At 41.3% G+C, this 16481-nt stretch overlaps 1 protein-coding gene across 1 annotated transcript in view; it reads right to left on the bottom strand.

Annotated features, from left to right (window-relative positions):
- Positions 1 to 16481, bottom strand: part of LOC118411836 (tyrosine-protein phosphatase non-receptor type 13-like) — a 57974-nt gene that overhangs the window by 24970 nt on the left and 16523 nt on the right. Inside the window, exons 9-32 of the mRNA XM_035814324.1 lie at positions 16022 to 16236; positions 15197 to 15307; positions 14777 to 14897; positions 14083 to 14260; positions 13597 to 13671; positions 12901 to 12948; positions 12162 to 12336; positions 11514 to 11667; positions 11126 to 11237; positions 10336 to 10601; positions 9532 to 9541; positions 9332 to 9469; positions 8770 to 8852; positions 8150 to 8241; positions 6997 to 7585; positions 6502 to 6662; positions 6177 to 6236; positions 5591 to 5689; positions 5079 to 5186; positions 4145 to 4270; positions 3312 to 3693; positions 2480 to 2621; positions 1804 to 1917; positions 1250 to 1343 (exon numbers count right to left, since the gene is read on the bottom strand). Coding sequence (XP_035670217.1) covers positions 1250 to 1343; positions 1804 to 1917; positions 2480 to 2621; positions 3312 to 3693; positions 4145 to 4270; positions 5079 to 5186; positions 5591 to 5689; positions 6177 to 6236; positions 6502 to 6662; positions 6997 to 7585; positions 8150 to 8241; positions 8770 to 8852; positions 9332 to 9469; positions 9532 to 9541; positions 10336 to 10601; positions 11126 to 11237; positions 11514 to 11667; positions 12162 to 12336; positions 12901 to 12948; positions 13597 to 13671; positions 14083 to 14260; positions 14777 to 14897; positions 15197 to 15307; positions 16022 to 16236 — 3653 coding nt within the window. The remainder of the gene's footprint in view (positions 1 to 1249; positions 1344 to 1803; positions 1918 to 2479; positions 2622 to 3311; positions 3694 to 4144; positions 4271 to 5078; positions 5187 to 5590; positions 5690 to 6176; positions 6237 to 6501; positions 6663 to 6996; positions 7586 to 8149; positions 8242 to 8769; positions 8853 to 9331; positions 9470 to 9531; positions 9542 to 10335; positions 10602 to 11125; positions 11238 to 11513; positions 11668 to 12161; positions 12337 to 12900; positions 12949 to 13596; positions 13672 to 14082; positions 14261 to 14776; positions 14898 to 15196; positions 15308 to 16021; positions 16237 to 16481) is intronic.

Genomic DNA, 16481 nt, shown 5'->3' with positions numbered 1-16481 from the left:
ACTTGTGCATCTGTTTCTCTCTTTCGCATCTGTTTCTCTCTTGCGCATCTGTTTCTCTCTTGTGTATCTGTTTCTCTCTTGCGCATCTGTTTCCCTTTTGCGCATCTGTCTCTCTCTTGCGCATCTGTTTCTCTCTTGCGCATCTGTTTTTCTTTTGCGCATCTGTTCCCTATCTTGCGCATCTGTTTCTCTTTTGCGCATCTGTTTCTCTCTTGTGCATCTGTTTCTCTCTTTCGCATCTGTTTCTCTCTTGCGCATCTGTTTGTCTCTTGCGCATCTGTTTCTCTTTTGCTCATCTGTTTCTCTCTTGCGAATCTGTTTCTCTCTTGCGCATCTGTTTCTCTCTTGCGCATCTGTTTCTCTTTTGCGCATCTGTTTCTCTCTTGCGCATCTGTTTCTCTCTTGCGCATCTGTTTCTCTTTTGCGCATCTGTTTCTCTCTTGCGCATCTGTTTCTCTTTTGCGCATCTGTTTCTCTCTTGCACATCTGTTTCTCTCTTGCGCATCTGTTTCTCTCTTGCGCATCTGTTTCTCTCTTGCGCATCTGTTCCCTATCTTGCGCATCTTTTTCTCTTTTGCGCATCTGTTTCTCTCTTGCGCATCTGTTTCTCTTTTGCGCATCTGTTTCTCTTTTGCGCATCTGTTTCTCTCTTGCGCATCTGTTTCTCTATTGCATACCTGTCTCTCTCTTGTGCACCTGTTTCTGTCTAGGGCATCTGTTTCTCTCTTGCGCATCTGTTTCTCTCTTGCGCATCTGTTTCTCTTTTGTGCATCTGTTTCTCTCTTGCGCACCTGGTTCTCTGTTACACACCTGTTTCTCTGTCGCGCACATAGTTCTGTTGCGCACCTGTTTCTGGCCAGCATCTGCAGGGCTCGAAATTGATTTTTGGGAATAGGTGCACTGGTGCCCCCAAACTAGAAAATTGACTGCACCAAAATATTTTGGGTGCACCACATAAAATAAAAGAGAATATCAGAATAACATAACTGCAAACCTACTTATTATAATTATTATTTTGAACAGAGCTCTTCAGAAATCGTAGAAGTACTATGACAGTCATTTTATTACCTTTTTAACACAAAGATGGTGTTAAACCTGGGTGCACAAAACCCCAGTATTTCGAGCCCTGCAAAGGGTTACAAAAACATTGGCATAGACAAATACATGATTGTATAGAAATGAATGCTCAAATACAGCCAGTTTTGCAAGTTTTGTCCTGTAAAAGGAAGAATAAGTACTGTTTGCTTACCGATCCTTACTCTGCCGTCCACATCAGCCGCACCGTTAGGAAACAGGGTCTTGACATAGATCCCGCCGTACTTTACACTGGTGTTGACACCGCCCTGATGAAGGTAAACATTTCATGAAGCACCATTTTTACATGTTCCTACACTTGGGTTTTGGTACTCATTGGCAATGAAACAATTCACATTTTAACAGTTCTTTCCAATCCCTTAAATATTTGGTTTAAGATTTAGGGACTGGTGGCACTGATGACCAGGATTCTAAAACTGAGAGTTTCACTCTTGGCTGTTGCCACTTTAACATACACATTACTGGGTATACAGTCCTCACAAAGGAGTGATGGAAGTCATGACCCATAGCACTTAAAGAACAGAACTGTTCATCAGGCTTTTTAGATAGAAGGTGTGGGGTGAGTGACTCTAACTGGATAGCATCTGCCCTTCCTATAAACAGGAGAATAATTTCTTCATATGAGACCTCCTTGTAAACATGACACAAAACAAAATACAACACACTAAGGCACAAGAAGTTCACAGAACTCAGATGTTGGTGACTTACAGTCACACTGAGGCCCAGACTGTTGCTCGTTTTCCTTAGCGCCACCTCGAACACATCTCCAGGCTTCAGGTCGTTCTGTGTCAGTCTCATGGACGGCCTCTTCTCAATGCTTGCCTGTAACGGTAGTAGTGGTGGTTATTAAGAATTAGGGATGGGTACCAGTACAGAAAATTCAGTTACAGGTATGGTCCAGGTACAGAGGAGCAGGTCCAGCTTCCAGACCAGAACCTGTCTGTGAAAACTTGTGAATGGGCGATACTCAAAATAATCGTCCATTATGCTACAAAGGTACATTGTATGTGTTCTGTTGAGTATCCGACTTCCACTCGGGTTTTTAAAAAATCCTATCTTTACGTAAACAACACTAACTGCCACTGTTCAGTTAGACCAGCTTTGACAGTAGAAACTTGGTGAAAATGACTATCAACTCTCGTCTAGATTGCTCTTGTTCCTTGTGGTCCGGTAACCCCCAAAACATGTGAACGCCTGCCAGTATAATCTGTTCATTTTGCAATCAGTCGAAAATCTGGTCCAATGATTCTTTCAAGGTCCAGTTTTTCTTTACCGGTCCAACAAGGAAAAATGACTTTGTACACGTACTTAAGTACCTAAGATCTGACCAAGATACTCAAAACATAGAAAGAACATGACAAAGTTCAGTGTTGAATGAACATACCTGGTACGGCCCAGCCTCCTCGTGCAGTGATGCCGTGTCGTCTGATCTCTGCGGGATGTCAGGAGAGGTGAAGCCGTCTGTGGAGTTTCTGTGCTGACTTCTCTGTGCAGCCGCCATGTCCACGTCTGTCCATGAGTCTCTCCTGAACAAAGGTCAGGAAATAGATCAATCAGGTTGTTGAATGAATTGTTTGTTCATTTACATTTATGATTTAGAGTTAGCCTTAACATTTCATGCTTCATATATTTGCTCAATCATTTACACTTCCAATTGACTGTTGATATTTCTCGATTGTTGCTATTACTTACTAGTTTATATTATATTTACTACACTTGCATTTTGATTTAGTATTAGCTTAGTTAAGTGGAGGAGGGCTTTGTAGAATCCATTCAGGCCTCTCTTCCAGCACTTTTCATTACTTCATTGTTATTTTTTTCATGTGCAAATAACAAACAAACAAGAATTCAGCATATTCTTGGGCACATAACCTTATTTTCTGTCCTTACTTACATTTTGGCAGCTGCTCTGGTGCCTTCATCAAGGCAACAAAGTAGGCATGCTCCACAACGTATCCTTGTTGTATTAAAAGTCACAATTCAACGAGACAGTTCATTTTGCCCTAATGTACAATATAGGTACAACATGTAGTGGAGTGGCTGCCAAAGAAAATAATGTTGTGTACCTGTATCTTGTCTTCTGTTGGTCACCGAGAAATACTAATATGAGTCAACTATACAACAGACTTAGATCAAAGAAACCATAACAAGTAAAAAGGAGACAGAGAAAAGTCTCAGACTTGCATCTTTCATGTACTAAGTAGTATTCAACCAACCTGTCATCTTCAAACGCCGGGTTGCTCATTCCTGTAAACTGGGATGGCTGGTACCTTCCTCCTCCGGTGTTATCCGGCAGTACATCCTCGTCATCCGAAGCTTCCGGAGTCGTTATCCACGATTGGTCGTCACCATCTGACCTTCCCTGCGACCTCGCAGAGCCAAGGAGAGAATGTGACCTTGAACTCTGACCTCCAGAAGGTCGTCTGTCGTAACCTTGCATCATGGATGGCGAATCCAGGCTGATTTCGATGTTGTCATAGTCCATGTTCTGGTTACCATGGTGAGGAGGTTGATTGGCGGGTCTCCTGGGTTGACTGACTTCCATGTCATCAGTGGTAGAAGGCCTATGCACAGACTGTGGTGTTCTATTATGTTGCTCTGGGAAAAAATCAGTGAGTGGTATGGCATTAGCACAGAAAAGTCTAAAAATATTAAATGTGGTCCTAAGGTGCCTGGGAGTCTGCTGGTGCTACAACCTGTGGGTAAATCAGGTATTGACTGTATGTGACATTTATAAACTATAACTTTACAAGAGAAGTGTACTGGATAGTACTAGTAGTACTGCAGAGAACAAGGTCACACTCTAGGGGGCCAAAAAGTGACTTTGACCTTTGCCTTCCCAACATCTACCCACAAACCAAATGTACTTACAATCCCTCCACAGGTTCTAGAGTTATCCTGACCACAAATATCCAGAAACACAAGCAGACACACAAACAAACTGATGCACAAAAAATTTTACATCCATTTTTCATGGAACTGTACCTACATGTACCTGTTTCCTGAAATTCATCATTCTTTTGTTCAGCTATCCTAACAATATCCTCACCTCTGTAAGACTTCTCCTGTGACACGATGAACTGCACCTGTTTGGGGGAGTGTTTGATGATCTCCACCACACCCTGGTGGTTCACACCTTCCAGGCTACGCCCGTTCACAGAGATGATTCGATCACCTGGAAAATTTAAGAGAAATCTTGTAAGTTATCATGCAACAATTAATTGTCATGAGTACACGTCTCTTTTATTTCTTATAAGGCCACGTTGATTTGATTATATGGATGACATCCGCGCTCGCACCAATTTTCGGCCATTTCCAAAAAAAAAAAAAGTTTCCGACCACACAATAAATTGTGCAAAGCAGCTGTAAAATGAGCACAAATATTCCGTAGATTGAAAAAAAAAGTATCAGAAAACAGATAACTAATGCCATATATCGAATGCCAAAATGAATCTAAAGTCAAAGAATAAGATGTGAAAGGACGGAAAGAAAAAAATCTATTGTTAGTTGGGGGAGGTACCAGTACAGAAAATTCAGGTCCAGGGGATCATGGTATACCATACTATGTGTGTTTAGTCCTATGTTCAACCTTCCTGACCACTTTGATTTCATACTGAAGGCAACTTTTTTTTTTGGCCAAACTTTTTTTTTATTCGCTCGCTCGCATCAGTTTTGGAGTTCCCGGAGGATGTCATCCATATAATCAAATCAACATGGCCTAACATACTAAAGTTGTCAAATGTAGAATGGGCTTAAGACATAAAATAAAATTAAAGATTTTGGAATTTTTTTGGTCTTGACTTGACTAAAAGTTGGTTCAAATTCCTTGCAGGCTGCAATGTTGTGCCCTTGAGAAAGGTACTTTACACCTACATATTTCCTCATCCCACTCAGGTAAAAATGAGTACCTTGCTTTGGGTAGTTATTTGTTTGAAAATCCACACCTTGAGTAATTTAAAAGGTGGGTAGACAGGTGTGTTTACCTGGCCTGAGCCTGCCGTCCCTGTGAGCAGGTCCTCCAGGTGTGACAGACTTGATGAACAGTCCCAGGTCCAGCTTACCTCTCGTCTCACCTCCAACGATGGTGATACCTGAAAAATTGGACAGGAGAAGGTTTTCATCTGCTTAGACCAGGCCTATTGATTTCCTTGGTTCTCAGATTTTTTTTTAAAGAGAAATATAGCAAGTGGACATCATAAAAGCATAGGGCAGGGAGGAAAACTTGAATATGACAGTATTCACTCCATAAAGCATCAAGACTTTAATAGTCATATTCTGGTCCTTTGGCTTTGTTTTCAATATGTTTTTTTTTTTTTTTTTAAATACGAGAACCAACAAATCAAATTAGTGTGGTCTTAATCACCTTTGACAAAAAAAAATTCATTGATTGTTGGCTAAAATGTTCATCAGTTTGTGAACAAAATACAGTTGTGAGTAGGATATAAGCTTGCTTTTAATATTTTTATCATTAATGTAACACTTTATTTGCACCTACCAATGCCGTACTGTGGGTCCTTCTCTAGAACCACCATGATGATTTCCCTCTCTGCCTGCTCAGGGGCAGGAAGGTCCTGTAGTCTCTCACGCAGGGTGTCTGGGGAATGGACATTCAACAACTTTATCTATATATTATAATTAGATTTATCTTTGACACTTGTTGACACAATAAAATATTTTCAGCACTAGTACATGGTGATTAGATGTATACATAGACGGCATAATGGAATCCTATTGTTGGCATCTCCCTATACTAAGTATTTCAGCAGGTATACAAAAAAAAAGACTTGTCACATCAATTTTGTCATCTACCAGTGACTGGTACTGTAAAAAAGCCCTGCATATTTTTGCAGTAACATTGTTATTATAATAATAACAATGTTACTGCAAAAATATGCAGGGCTTTTTAAGAGGCCAACAAGGACGCTGTACCAACATGCCCTGACCATGCACCCCCTTAAACTGGGGAGCAGATTCTCTGGCAAGCTTAAAATTCTGATGGACCAGGGATGCTAGGGAGCCTTGTCTGACAGTAACTTTGCCTCTCAGGGAAATATGCTGCTACCATATCTCCGTCCACCCACCTGACATGGTGTCATTCACAGTCATGTTCATGGTCTGGTCCATGGACTTGATACTGGCATCTGCAACAACACAAACAGGAACGTTTCAGAACAAAGTAACAGGCTAGTTTCTACATGTTTATAATGCTATGTTATGACACATGATATGTATATGGCATCTATTCATCCTGCTACAAGGAATGGGAAAATTGCTAGTGCAAGCTATAGTTGGCTTAAATACATGGTACGGTACATCGAATTTCCATTTCCTTTTCTACTGAAGGCAACCAGCAGTGGCAATTTACGTATCTTGTATAGTTGCAGTACAACTGAAAGTTGTCCTTACCCACTACATAAGCATTGCCCCTGTCTGCCCCGGTACTCGCCACACCCTCTGCACCCCGTAACCTCTGCTGGTGGTACGCAGCCAGGGAGGGCGGGGCAGGCTCCTCGATATCATCATAGTGACCGTCGTCATAGTGATGGGTGTCCTCGTAAGGCACTGGTCTGGAACGGTTGTCAAGAGAGTTTGGTATCTTAAAGAGCTTAAAGTCTTTTAGATTGATTGAAAATTTCTTGCATCCTGTCCATATACATGTAGAAAACCATGCAGGATAAAAAAAGCAGCAAAAATTAGACTTAAGAGCAATGATTCATTGCTGGTACATGTATCATTTTACGTCCTGTAATACTTTGAAAAACACTGCCCAGGATGTGCATGCCACCTAGCAAAAATCATTGGAATACATGCAAGTTAAGGTACATACTACTGCCAGACTAAGTCAGTGGTACACTTTTTGATATCATTTGCATTCACAAACTTGGGAATCTAAAAATTTACCCCTTTGGTTGATCTCTTTGCCTTCTTCCCTGTTGCCATGGCTTCGCATATAAGTCCTCAGGTGATTGGTGATTGGACGATGGCTCTTGTAAGGGGCTACCTGATTGGTTGAATGATCTGCTGCTGGACATGTCTGCTGATTGGTCCATGGACCTGTTGCTCGACCGGTCATGTGACCTGTCACTCCTTTGTGAATACGGCCTTTCACCTGACCTGTCCTGTGACCTTTGCCCTCCTGACCTGTCGCTCCTCTGATCATGTGACCTACTGGACTCGGGCCTGCTGGGAGGTCTGAAATCCACCTCCTCATAGTCCCTGTCATCTGCTCTGTCATTGGTCCTCCTCTGGTCACGTGACCTCTGAGGAACGTCTAACCTGTTTTTCATTGGTCGGAAGGATGGACCAATGGGCTGGAAGGATGCGTCGTAGTCGCTGGTGATGCTTTCATCCAGCGGGATTCCGTTCTGGCTCGGGTCGTAACTTACGGAATCGTCCGCCTCTGGAATGCTGTAGGAGATGGAAGGCTCCGTGGGGTCGAAGGTTGCCGAGTACACGGAGTCGTTCATGGAGATGGTTTCCAAGGGGTAGTCTGAGAGCAGACAAGACAAGAGGTTGATATAGACAATGTCTTTTGTTCTTAATAAATGGAGGAATCCGCTAGACTTTAACTTCATAATAAAAAGAAACTGGACTTCAGACGTACAGCTGAAATGTATTCATTATAAATTTGTAAAAATTGGCAAAAATCAGCGAAACTTTTTTTCTTCTGGCTTGTTACTGTAAATGCAGAAATGTTCGCGGTGGATTTATGTTCGCGGTTTTCGCGGCGGCCGCTTCACCGCGAATTTAAAACCACCGCGAACATTTTTCCATAACAGTAAGAGACTACAGTGCATGGTGCTACCGCGAAATTAAAACCACCGCGAAAAGTCCATTTTCCCGCTACCGCGAAATTAAATCTCCGCGAACTTAAATGCATTTACAGTAACTAAAGTTGTCTGCCATCCTGAAGACATTTCAGAATATGTAATTAACAAAACTTGTGCACTAAGTCAAAATGTGTCCTACATGGCCAGTCTAGTTCTGGCTACAGGAAGATGTTAGCAGGAAGTCTAACAAATAAGAAGCAGGTTTAAAAGTCTATTGGTCCCACCTTGCTGGAAGGCGTGAGAGGCATTGAGTCTGGACCTCATCCGGATGTGGAACTTGTGCTGAGATGTGCACATGCCCAGCAGGTACCGGCCCCTGTAATCATCATCATCATCATCACAATCATCATCACCACCACCATCATCATCATCAACATCATCATCATCATCATCATCATGACAACCATCATCACCATCATCATCATCATCATGACAACCATCATCACCATCATCATCATCATCATGACAACCATCATCACCATCATCATCATCATCATGACAACCATCATCACCATCGCCACCATCATTATCACAATTATCATCATCAACATTCTCATCACAATCATCATCATGACCATCACAATCATCACCAGAAACCACCACCATCATCATCATCATCATCCATCATCATCATCATCATCACCATCATCAGTCAGTCACTGGTGGTGGATGATACCAGTATCCAATATCTATGCAGTTGCTTGTGAGTGACTGTTACGTTGCACATCTCATTACCTGGATGTCGGTAAGTGCTGTTCTACATGAACTAAAAGTCAGCACAGGATACAACTTACTAATGATTATCCAATATGAGAACTAAAAGTCCCTTCGGGGTCAAACTTACTTCTTGTAGCTGTCGGTGAAGAATGTGAGCTTGTTCAGGGAGCTGCTGTCAGCTGGCATGGACTCCAGGACAAACTTTCTTCTCTAAAAATTAACACAAATACAAAATCTTGTTTCATTGATGCCGACAGAAGGATTGAGTTCACAAGATCTAAGCTCAACAAAGTATCAAATTCCAGAATGAAGTTCTCATTTCTCCAATATTATTGATTCTCATAAAGCAAATCTTCCAGTCTATCATCATCATCATCATCATCACCATGGGCAGCTCACCCGGACCAGGTCCACTCTTTCGATAACCTGGAAGATATACCTACATTGTACAATTATACTGTCGGTGGCATCTTTGTTCTTGAACCCTAAATATGGCAATACTTCACAATTGCAAATTTTTGTTCAATTTATTTTCATTCCTTTTAAAATCTGCTTTCTGAAGTGTAGTCCTGCATGACGTATTGAATATCAAAATATAAAAAGGTAGCGTCAGTCCAGATATAAAAAATACCAGACCATTGAGTCTCTTCTGTAGAAAATGGGAGACAAGAAACATCATTCTGTCTTACATTGAAGGAGATTTTCCTGGTGCCCCTCCATGCAAACTTGTCCCGCGAGACTCGGACCGTGTTTCGGAGCTCGTAGATCGCCACACCCTTGGCATTGATGCCTACCAGTACTGTGTTGCTCGGAATGCATTTTTTCTCCTGTGTGTTGCAAATTGTAAACGAAAGAGAAGTTTTAGTTCTTTGTGTCGCTGGGAATGTACCTCTTTGCTCCTGTGTGAGAAACGGTAATACAGATAACTGGACTGACACTTGCAAGCAAATACAGTGAACCAAACATGTATCTCTTGTCATAATATACTCAATTGTAAGAAAATGTTTGTTAGAATAGCACTAGGATTGCTACACCCGAGTATATAATTATTGCTAGAATTGAACAGACTCAAGTGGCAGATATTTGCCATAACACACTACATGTAGATGTTTCCCTTCATATTTCCTAGAAGAGCAACATTTTGTAATATTTGGTGAGGAAAATATACACTATAAAACAGTTGTTACATGGTACATGGCCATAAATTACAACATTGGTGTATGGCAACGACTTATCTAACATGTATGTCCTAAACTGGGCAACCCATACTTACCCTTTAAACCTTGTGAAACATGACCCCATACCTACCCTTTAAACCTTGTGAAACATGACCCCATACCTACCCTGTAAACCTTGTGAAACATGACCCCATACCTACCCTTTAAACCTTGTGAAACATGACCCCATACCTACCCTTTAAACCTTGTGAAACATGACCCCATACCTACCCTGTAAACCTTGTGAAACATGACCCCATACCTACCCTGTAAACCTTGTGAAACATGACCCCGTACCTACCCTGTAAACCTTGTGAAACATGACCCCGTACCTACCCTGTAAACCTTGTGAAACATGACCCCATACCTACCCTGTAAACCTTGTGAAACATGACCCCGTACCTACCCTGTAAACCTTGTGAAACATGACCCCGTACCTACCCTGTAAACCTTGTGAAACATGACCCCGTACCTACCCTGTAAACCTTGTGAAACATGACCCCATACCTACCCTGTAAACTTTGTGAAACATGACCCCGTATTCTGGAAGCTTCTGAGCTCCCAACAGAAACTCCATCTCCGCAGTCGGTTCCATCATGCCCCTGTGCTGGCTGTGCATTCTGGGTAAGTCCTGCCGGATGGGCGCCACGCCCGCGCTGTCAATCACCCTGGCGGGGAGGTAGTGTTCCACCAGGAAGTAGTTGTGTCCATGGGCGTCGGGACTGTAGTCTCCAAACTCAGCCTGGAACAAAAAGTGCTCAAGTTCAAAATTCTTGTAAATACTTTTAGTTGTTATCAGAATCACTGGATTTTAAAGTACCTCCATGGCTGTTTTGCTAACTGGTAACCTTTGATTTCTCAGGGCAATACTGGCTACTGTCTTCAAACTCAGCCTGGAACAAAAGGTAGTATAATAGTTAAAGTTGATCTCACAAAGAGAATCTTTATCCTTAATGTCAGGCAAATTTGTGCATCATTTGAAGGTGCAGTAAAATACATGTTCAGAGGGTAGATATCTGGCTGATCTAGCAGAATATTCTACTGGTGGAGATTATGATCAGAGTCTCTGTCAGCGAAGATCGTGAAAAGGATCTCTGCAGGTACAATTGGAAAATCTATACAATGTATGTATACCAGATTGAGTAGAGATCCCAATTGGAGTCTGTTGACAAAGACTCAAATTCTTTACTGGTGAAATTGCCAAATCTGGCAGATTGCAATCTCGACCCTTAAACATACATTCTGCCTGAGTCCTTCACAACCGACCTGTAGTGCCAGAGCTGCCAAGCTGACTGCAGAGTCGCTGGGACAGTGTGTCCGCTCCTCCAACACGTCTCTTCTCAGCTGCAGGTAAAACTGGTGACGGGTCAGCTGGTGCCTGCCAAAGAGCAAAGGTTACAAGGGTCAGGTCAGAGAACAAAGGTCAGACCTTCAGGTTCTCCCATCATTTGAAATGAAAATGTAACATTTAAATCTAGTTCAATTGCTCAAAAATCAAACAAGATCTAAACGAATACTGCAAAAACAGATGAAAGGTCAGACACTATCTGTTTGTAAGTTTAAGAATAGATCATAATATAACATAATCTATATAGTAAGCTATATTAAGTATATCAAAGACTAAAAATCAAATTATTACAGATTCTGAACTTACTTGAGACTAGAAACATTCTCCACATAGTACTTGACCCTGAAGAAGACCGTGAACTTGACCTCTGACCCAGGCCGACCTTTGCCCTCTTCTTTCCAGCCAGCCGGTGCGACCTTGGCCAGTTTTTCTTCAGGGTCGAGGAAGAACAGCTCTCCATCTGAAGGGTAGTATATGATAAACCAAACATGAGAAAACAAGCCAAACAACACAAAACTTTAAATTTAACATGAGGATCTTTTTCTACTTCTTTGATGACCATTGATGATGATATCACTGGAATCTTGACTGAATCTTTGGACATGAAAATGTTTAGAGACATTGCCAAATTCTGTCTATCTCAGCCACTCCTAGACTCACAAAAAGCACCAACTGAAGTCAAGGTCTTTATCAAAGACTTTAGATAAACAGGTTATTATAAGACAACAGTATGTTATGACTGCCAGTTAATCATCCAGGTTAACAATATTCAAGTACAGTTAAATATCTACAACTGGATAAAAAACAGAGATTTACTTTCAGTAAATTTATTTCAAGTGATATCCATCATTCTTCTTCAGCATCACTGGAAAGAACTGTTTGTTTTTCATTCAGTTGTACTAGTAGAGATTGTATTGTATTTGAATATAAGACAACAGGTTAAGAAAATCTGACCCTTGAGATGCGCAAGTCCGAAGAAGAAGTGTTCGACCAGCCCCAGCTGTGACACGATCATGTCAAACAGTTGCTTAGCAACCGTGGTGACATCACACACCAGGCTGAGGCGCTGGCCGTTCAGCATCACCACCACGACCTTCCTACGACCCTGGGGTAGCTTGCTGCCTTTGGCCTACATGTACAAAACCAACGGCAATGAGAAATTAAGAGTTAACATGCTGATGCCTTTGGCCTATATGTACATAACAAGTTCAGTTCAGTTCATAACCAACAGCATTGAATAATCATGAATTAACTTAGATGTTATTGCCATGTACAATGTAAAAAAAAATAAAAAAGCATTGAGAAATTGGTAGCCAACTTAGATACACACAATCATTGCATAATATACATAATCAACAGCATTGAGAAATCACAACTACATGTACATGTACTAGTCAATTTGTTGATGTTGGTCAGTTACAAAAAAAATGTAATGAATAACATTATACATTCTTTGTTTCTTATTCTGATACTAACTAACATGCATGCAGAACTCAAATGTAGTTATAATGAAAATTAACGAATAAACATTATACATATGTTAGCTAAATAGTTCACACTTCCAAAGACTAGAAAAACTGCTTAAATATATTTCTAGTCTGTAGAAGAGAAAACTCATCAATGAGAAGCGTTACGCATGCAGAGAAGACTGTTACAGATGAAGAGAACTGGACAGAAGAGGAGAAATCGTTACCATGGGCTTTTTCATCCACTTTGGTACCTTTGAGTTTGCCTTCCTTTGCTGCGGTGCGGATGGATGGAGGGAAGGATAGAGAGAGTGAGTGGAGAGGTATGCTACGTCTACAGGTAATAAAGCCACACCTGGTCAATTCCTGAAAAAGCTTTTAAAAAGGCTTGTAAGGTACAGGAAGGTGCAAAAGTTTTAAAAGTAAAACACCTTAACTACATGTAAGCATGCAAAATTGGGTTACTTATTATAAGAAATCTAGTAAAATATCAGAGAAAAGCACACTAGCTTGATTGACATTTACTAATTAAAAACTTTACCATCACCCAAATAACATTAGTTAAAATATATTGCAATCACCAAGCAGGGCTGCCTCCTGTTTGTTTTTTCGTCCCACTTACTGGTTTGGTAGACCATGTTATAATTTTGCTGTCAAATACACATTCAAACCAATGTCAAAGACATAATGTTAAGATTTTTTGGATGGACGAGATAAAATTCTTTTCCATCCCAACAAGCAATTTTTTTCCATCCAAGCACGGAGGGACAGGTAGCTGTATATAGTGGAGACAGCCCTGCCACTAAGTTACTTTCAAAAGTTTGAAAATGTGTTTTGGAGATCCAAGTGTTTAAGTATATGGCATAGTAAAATGCCATGTACAAGACCACATGAAGGCCTTAAGATCAGAACATATAACTTACAGCAGGAGAGGGAGGCACCTCCAGAGAGATGGCAGGCTCACTACTCATCTTCACAAACTCTGGACCAAAAAATGTCTGTAAAAACATGCAACATTAAGATAAAAATCAAGATGAATTTCTACGCAGCTGTCTATTCAATCTGTTATAATTTTTGAATTGATCACAATGTGAAAGGGGTACAAAACAGGACTTCCTTTTGCAATCAAAATACATAAAAGTAGGGGAACATGTTAAAAACATTGCGTAAATACCTCAGTCTACAAATTGCTCTCCCTCTCGATAAGTACAATATCAACAATATATCTACAGCAAGAATTTTTACTTTTGCTGTGTATGGACACTTTCGTGTATGGATTTTGCTGAGTTTTCCACCTCAGGTACAAATGTAGGTGATTTTGACAGCCTTTTTCTTACATGTTTTCTATGTATTTGAATAAGGGACTGCATTGGTGGGCTGTGCCCTATACAAATGTGGTACATGCTTACCTTGAGTTTGCGCTGAGTTGTGCTGCGAGCCAGCGGCACCTCGGCCAGCGGGTCCCGACTCAGGTCCATCTCTGCAGGGGGTCTTGCCCCGCTGCCCTCCGACACAGGGGGGCTGCTCACATCTCCCATTATCCTCTGCTCCCGGCGACCCATGACCCTGGGGTTGTCTTGGACATCCCTAAAACAGATTGTAAAAGTTTGTGTTTTTTATTCTTTTTCTAGCAATGTTTTGCTCAGTGCAAGACCAAAAGATCTCTCCTGGGCAAATCATTACTAGAGCTGCATCTCTTCTCCATAAAACAGAAGAGATACACTCATACACCTGCAAGCTGCATTTACATAAACAACAATACACACATAGTCATACTCTTATTGAGTTGTAGCATTTGGAAAGCGCAAACCTTTGTCTTTTACAATCAAAACTGCAAAAGACCATTCAGCACCAACAAGATCTGGTCTAGGTGGACAGGTGGTCACTGTAGATAAAACCTTAATGCCACCATAAATGTTACATTGCCAGGTGGTCCTTGTGTAGAGGTGGTCACTGGTACAGGTTTGACTGTTTTTTTTAGCATCACACGACAACATTTTGAAAATAACACAGACAATTTAATATTGGCCTTGTGAACTTTTCAACTCGCATCTAATTTAAATACAAAATCTATTTCTTTAGAGTTTTCTATAAATTAATCACCTTCTTTGGTCCAAGCCATTTCCCGCTGAGTTGCTCTGACCAGCAGCCTGACTCCCATCATCCCCCATTCTCAAGGCGACCCTTGACCCATAATGAGGGTAAAGGTCAGGGCGGTAGCTCCCTGCAAGGAAAATGCGACATATGACAATGAGTTTTTTTCAGGCAACGGATGAATGAAAACAGACAGCCTTGCAAACGAGCTAATTCACCTTAACTCAAATTCAAGAGTGAAATCAGGGATTTTGACAACAAAAATATGCTGCACATCAAAGTGATAAAACAAGATGTCATATTGTGAACAAGCTACTGTGGCCTGGCATCCATTCTATTCTAACTCCCTTTGCTCCCTTGAACACGTTTCACAAACATGTTTTCCCAGAGTGTATAAAACAAAAAAACAAACACAGCAAGATGGTTCACCCTGGGTGAAGGTGTTGTCGGATGGAATGGACGTGCTGTCGTCGCTGGAAAACTCGCTGTAAGAACCGTCGCTATGGTAACCAACGTTGTCTCGGATGGCGTCTGGTCGGTCTGGGGGGGGGGGGGGTAACATGAAATGGAATCATGGTACAGTCATGGGATGGGAAACACAAAAGGGGGGCCAAAACCAAATTTTAACATAATAGCAGTAAATTAATGTTTGACAGAAAAGGGTAAGATTGACATTACTTAGTCACCCCCTTGTATCTAGTGGAATATTCCATTCATCTATGGGTATAAAAGCACCTCATATTAAACCACCCTAGTACAGGGGTGCACAGCTCACCTTCCCCACTGTCCAGCCTTACTGTACAGTCACCCCTTTATATCTAGTGGAATATTCCATTCATCTATGGTTATAAAAGCAGTTCAGACTGTACCACCCTATTACGGGGGTACACATCTCACCTGTGCCGCTGTCCTAGCAGTACTGTACTTTAAGTCACCCCTTTATATCTAGTGGAATATTCCATTCATCTATGGGTATAAATGCCAGCTTGGACTGTAACATTCTAGTTCAGGGATGTGACGCTAGTTCACCTTAATTCGCGGGGTAACCTTTATTGACTGTATATAAAATCGGGGCATTTAGAGATATCACGTCAACAGACAAGTGTTTCAGACTGGAATGCTATGAAAATATTGTAATTTGAAACCTGAATACTGAATATTAAAATTTGATTACACATCCCTAAATAACTTGTTTTTATAAACAACGGATAAAGGTTGTTATGTGGATAAGGGTGAACTAGCGTTACAGTTCACCTCCGCCACTGTCAGGCCTCGCGGCACTCAGTCTCCTTCGTCTCTGTTTCAGACGTTTGTACGCGTCGCTCTGTAAGTCCGGCGCCGCCTCAGAGCTGAGGTCATCTACGGGGGCGGGGAGGGCCCTGACGGGTGGTACGGTCCGGTCGTCGCGCCTCGCTGTGGCGCGCGGTCTCGTCAACGGTTCTGTGAGTTGTGACCTTGTTACACCGTTTCTGGATGGGAAGAAAATTAATAGTAGTAATCTGTATTGACACAATAAAACACAAGTGAACACAAAAGGAGTATCAAAAAGGTATTTCTAGCATATTGTTTACACTACTGGTGCTAAGGTCTAAACATTCTTTGATATACCTATACTACTAGTAGTACAGAGTAATTATGTAAGGGGTATCTCCTTCTAGACTGTAATTCATTATCATTGACACATTTGACAGTAATTAATCTCTGTGATATTTTA

The sequence above is a fragment of the Branchiostoma floridae genome, chromosome 3 (genome assembly GCF_000003815.2).
Source record: "Branchiostoma floridae strain S238N-H82 chromosome 3, Bfl_VNyyK, whole genome shotgun sequence".
Taxonomy (NCBI): domain Eukaryota; kingdom Metazoa; phylum Chordata; class Leptocardii; order Amphioxiformes; family Branchiostomatidae; genus Branchiostoma; species Branchiostoma floridae.
The sequence above is the reverse complement of the archived record's forward strand: the minus strand, read 5'-3'. Positions and strand labels throughout refer to the sequence as shown.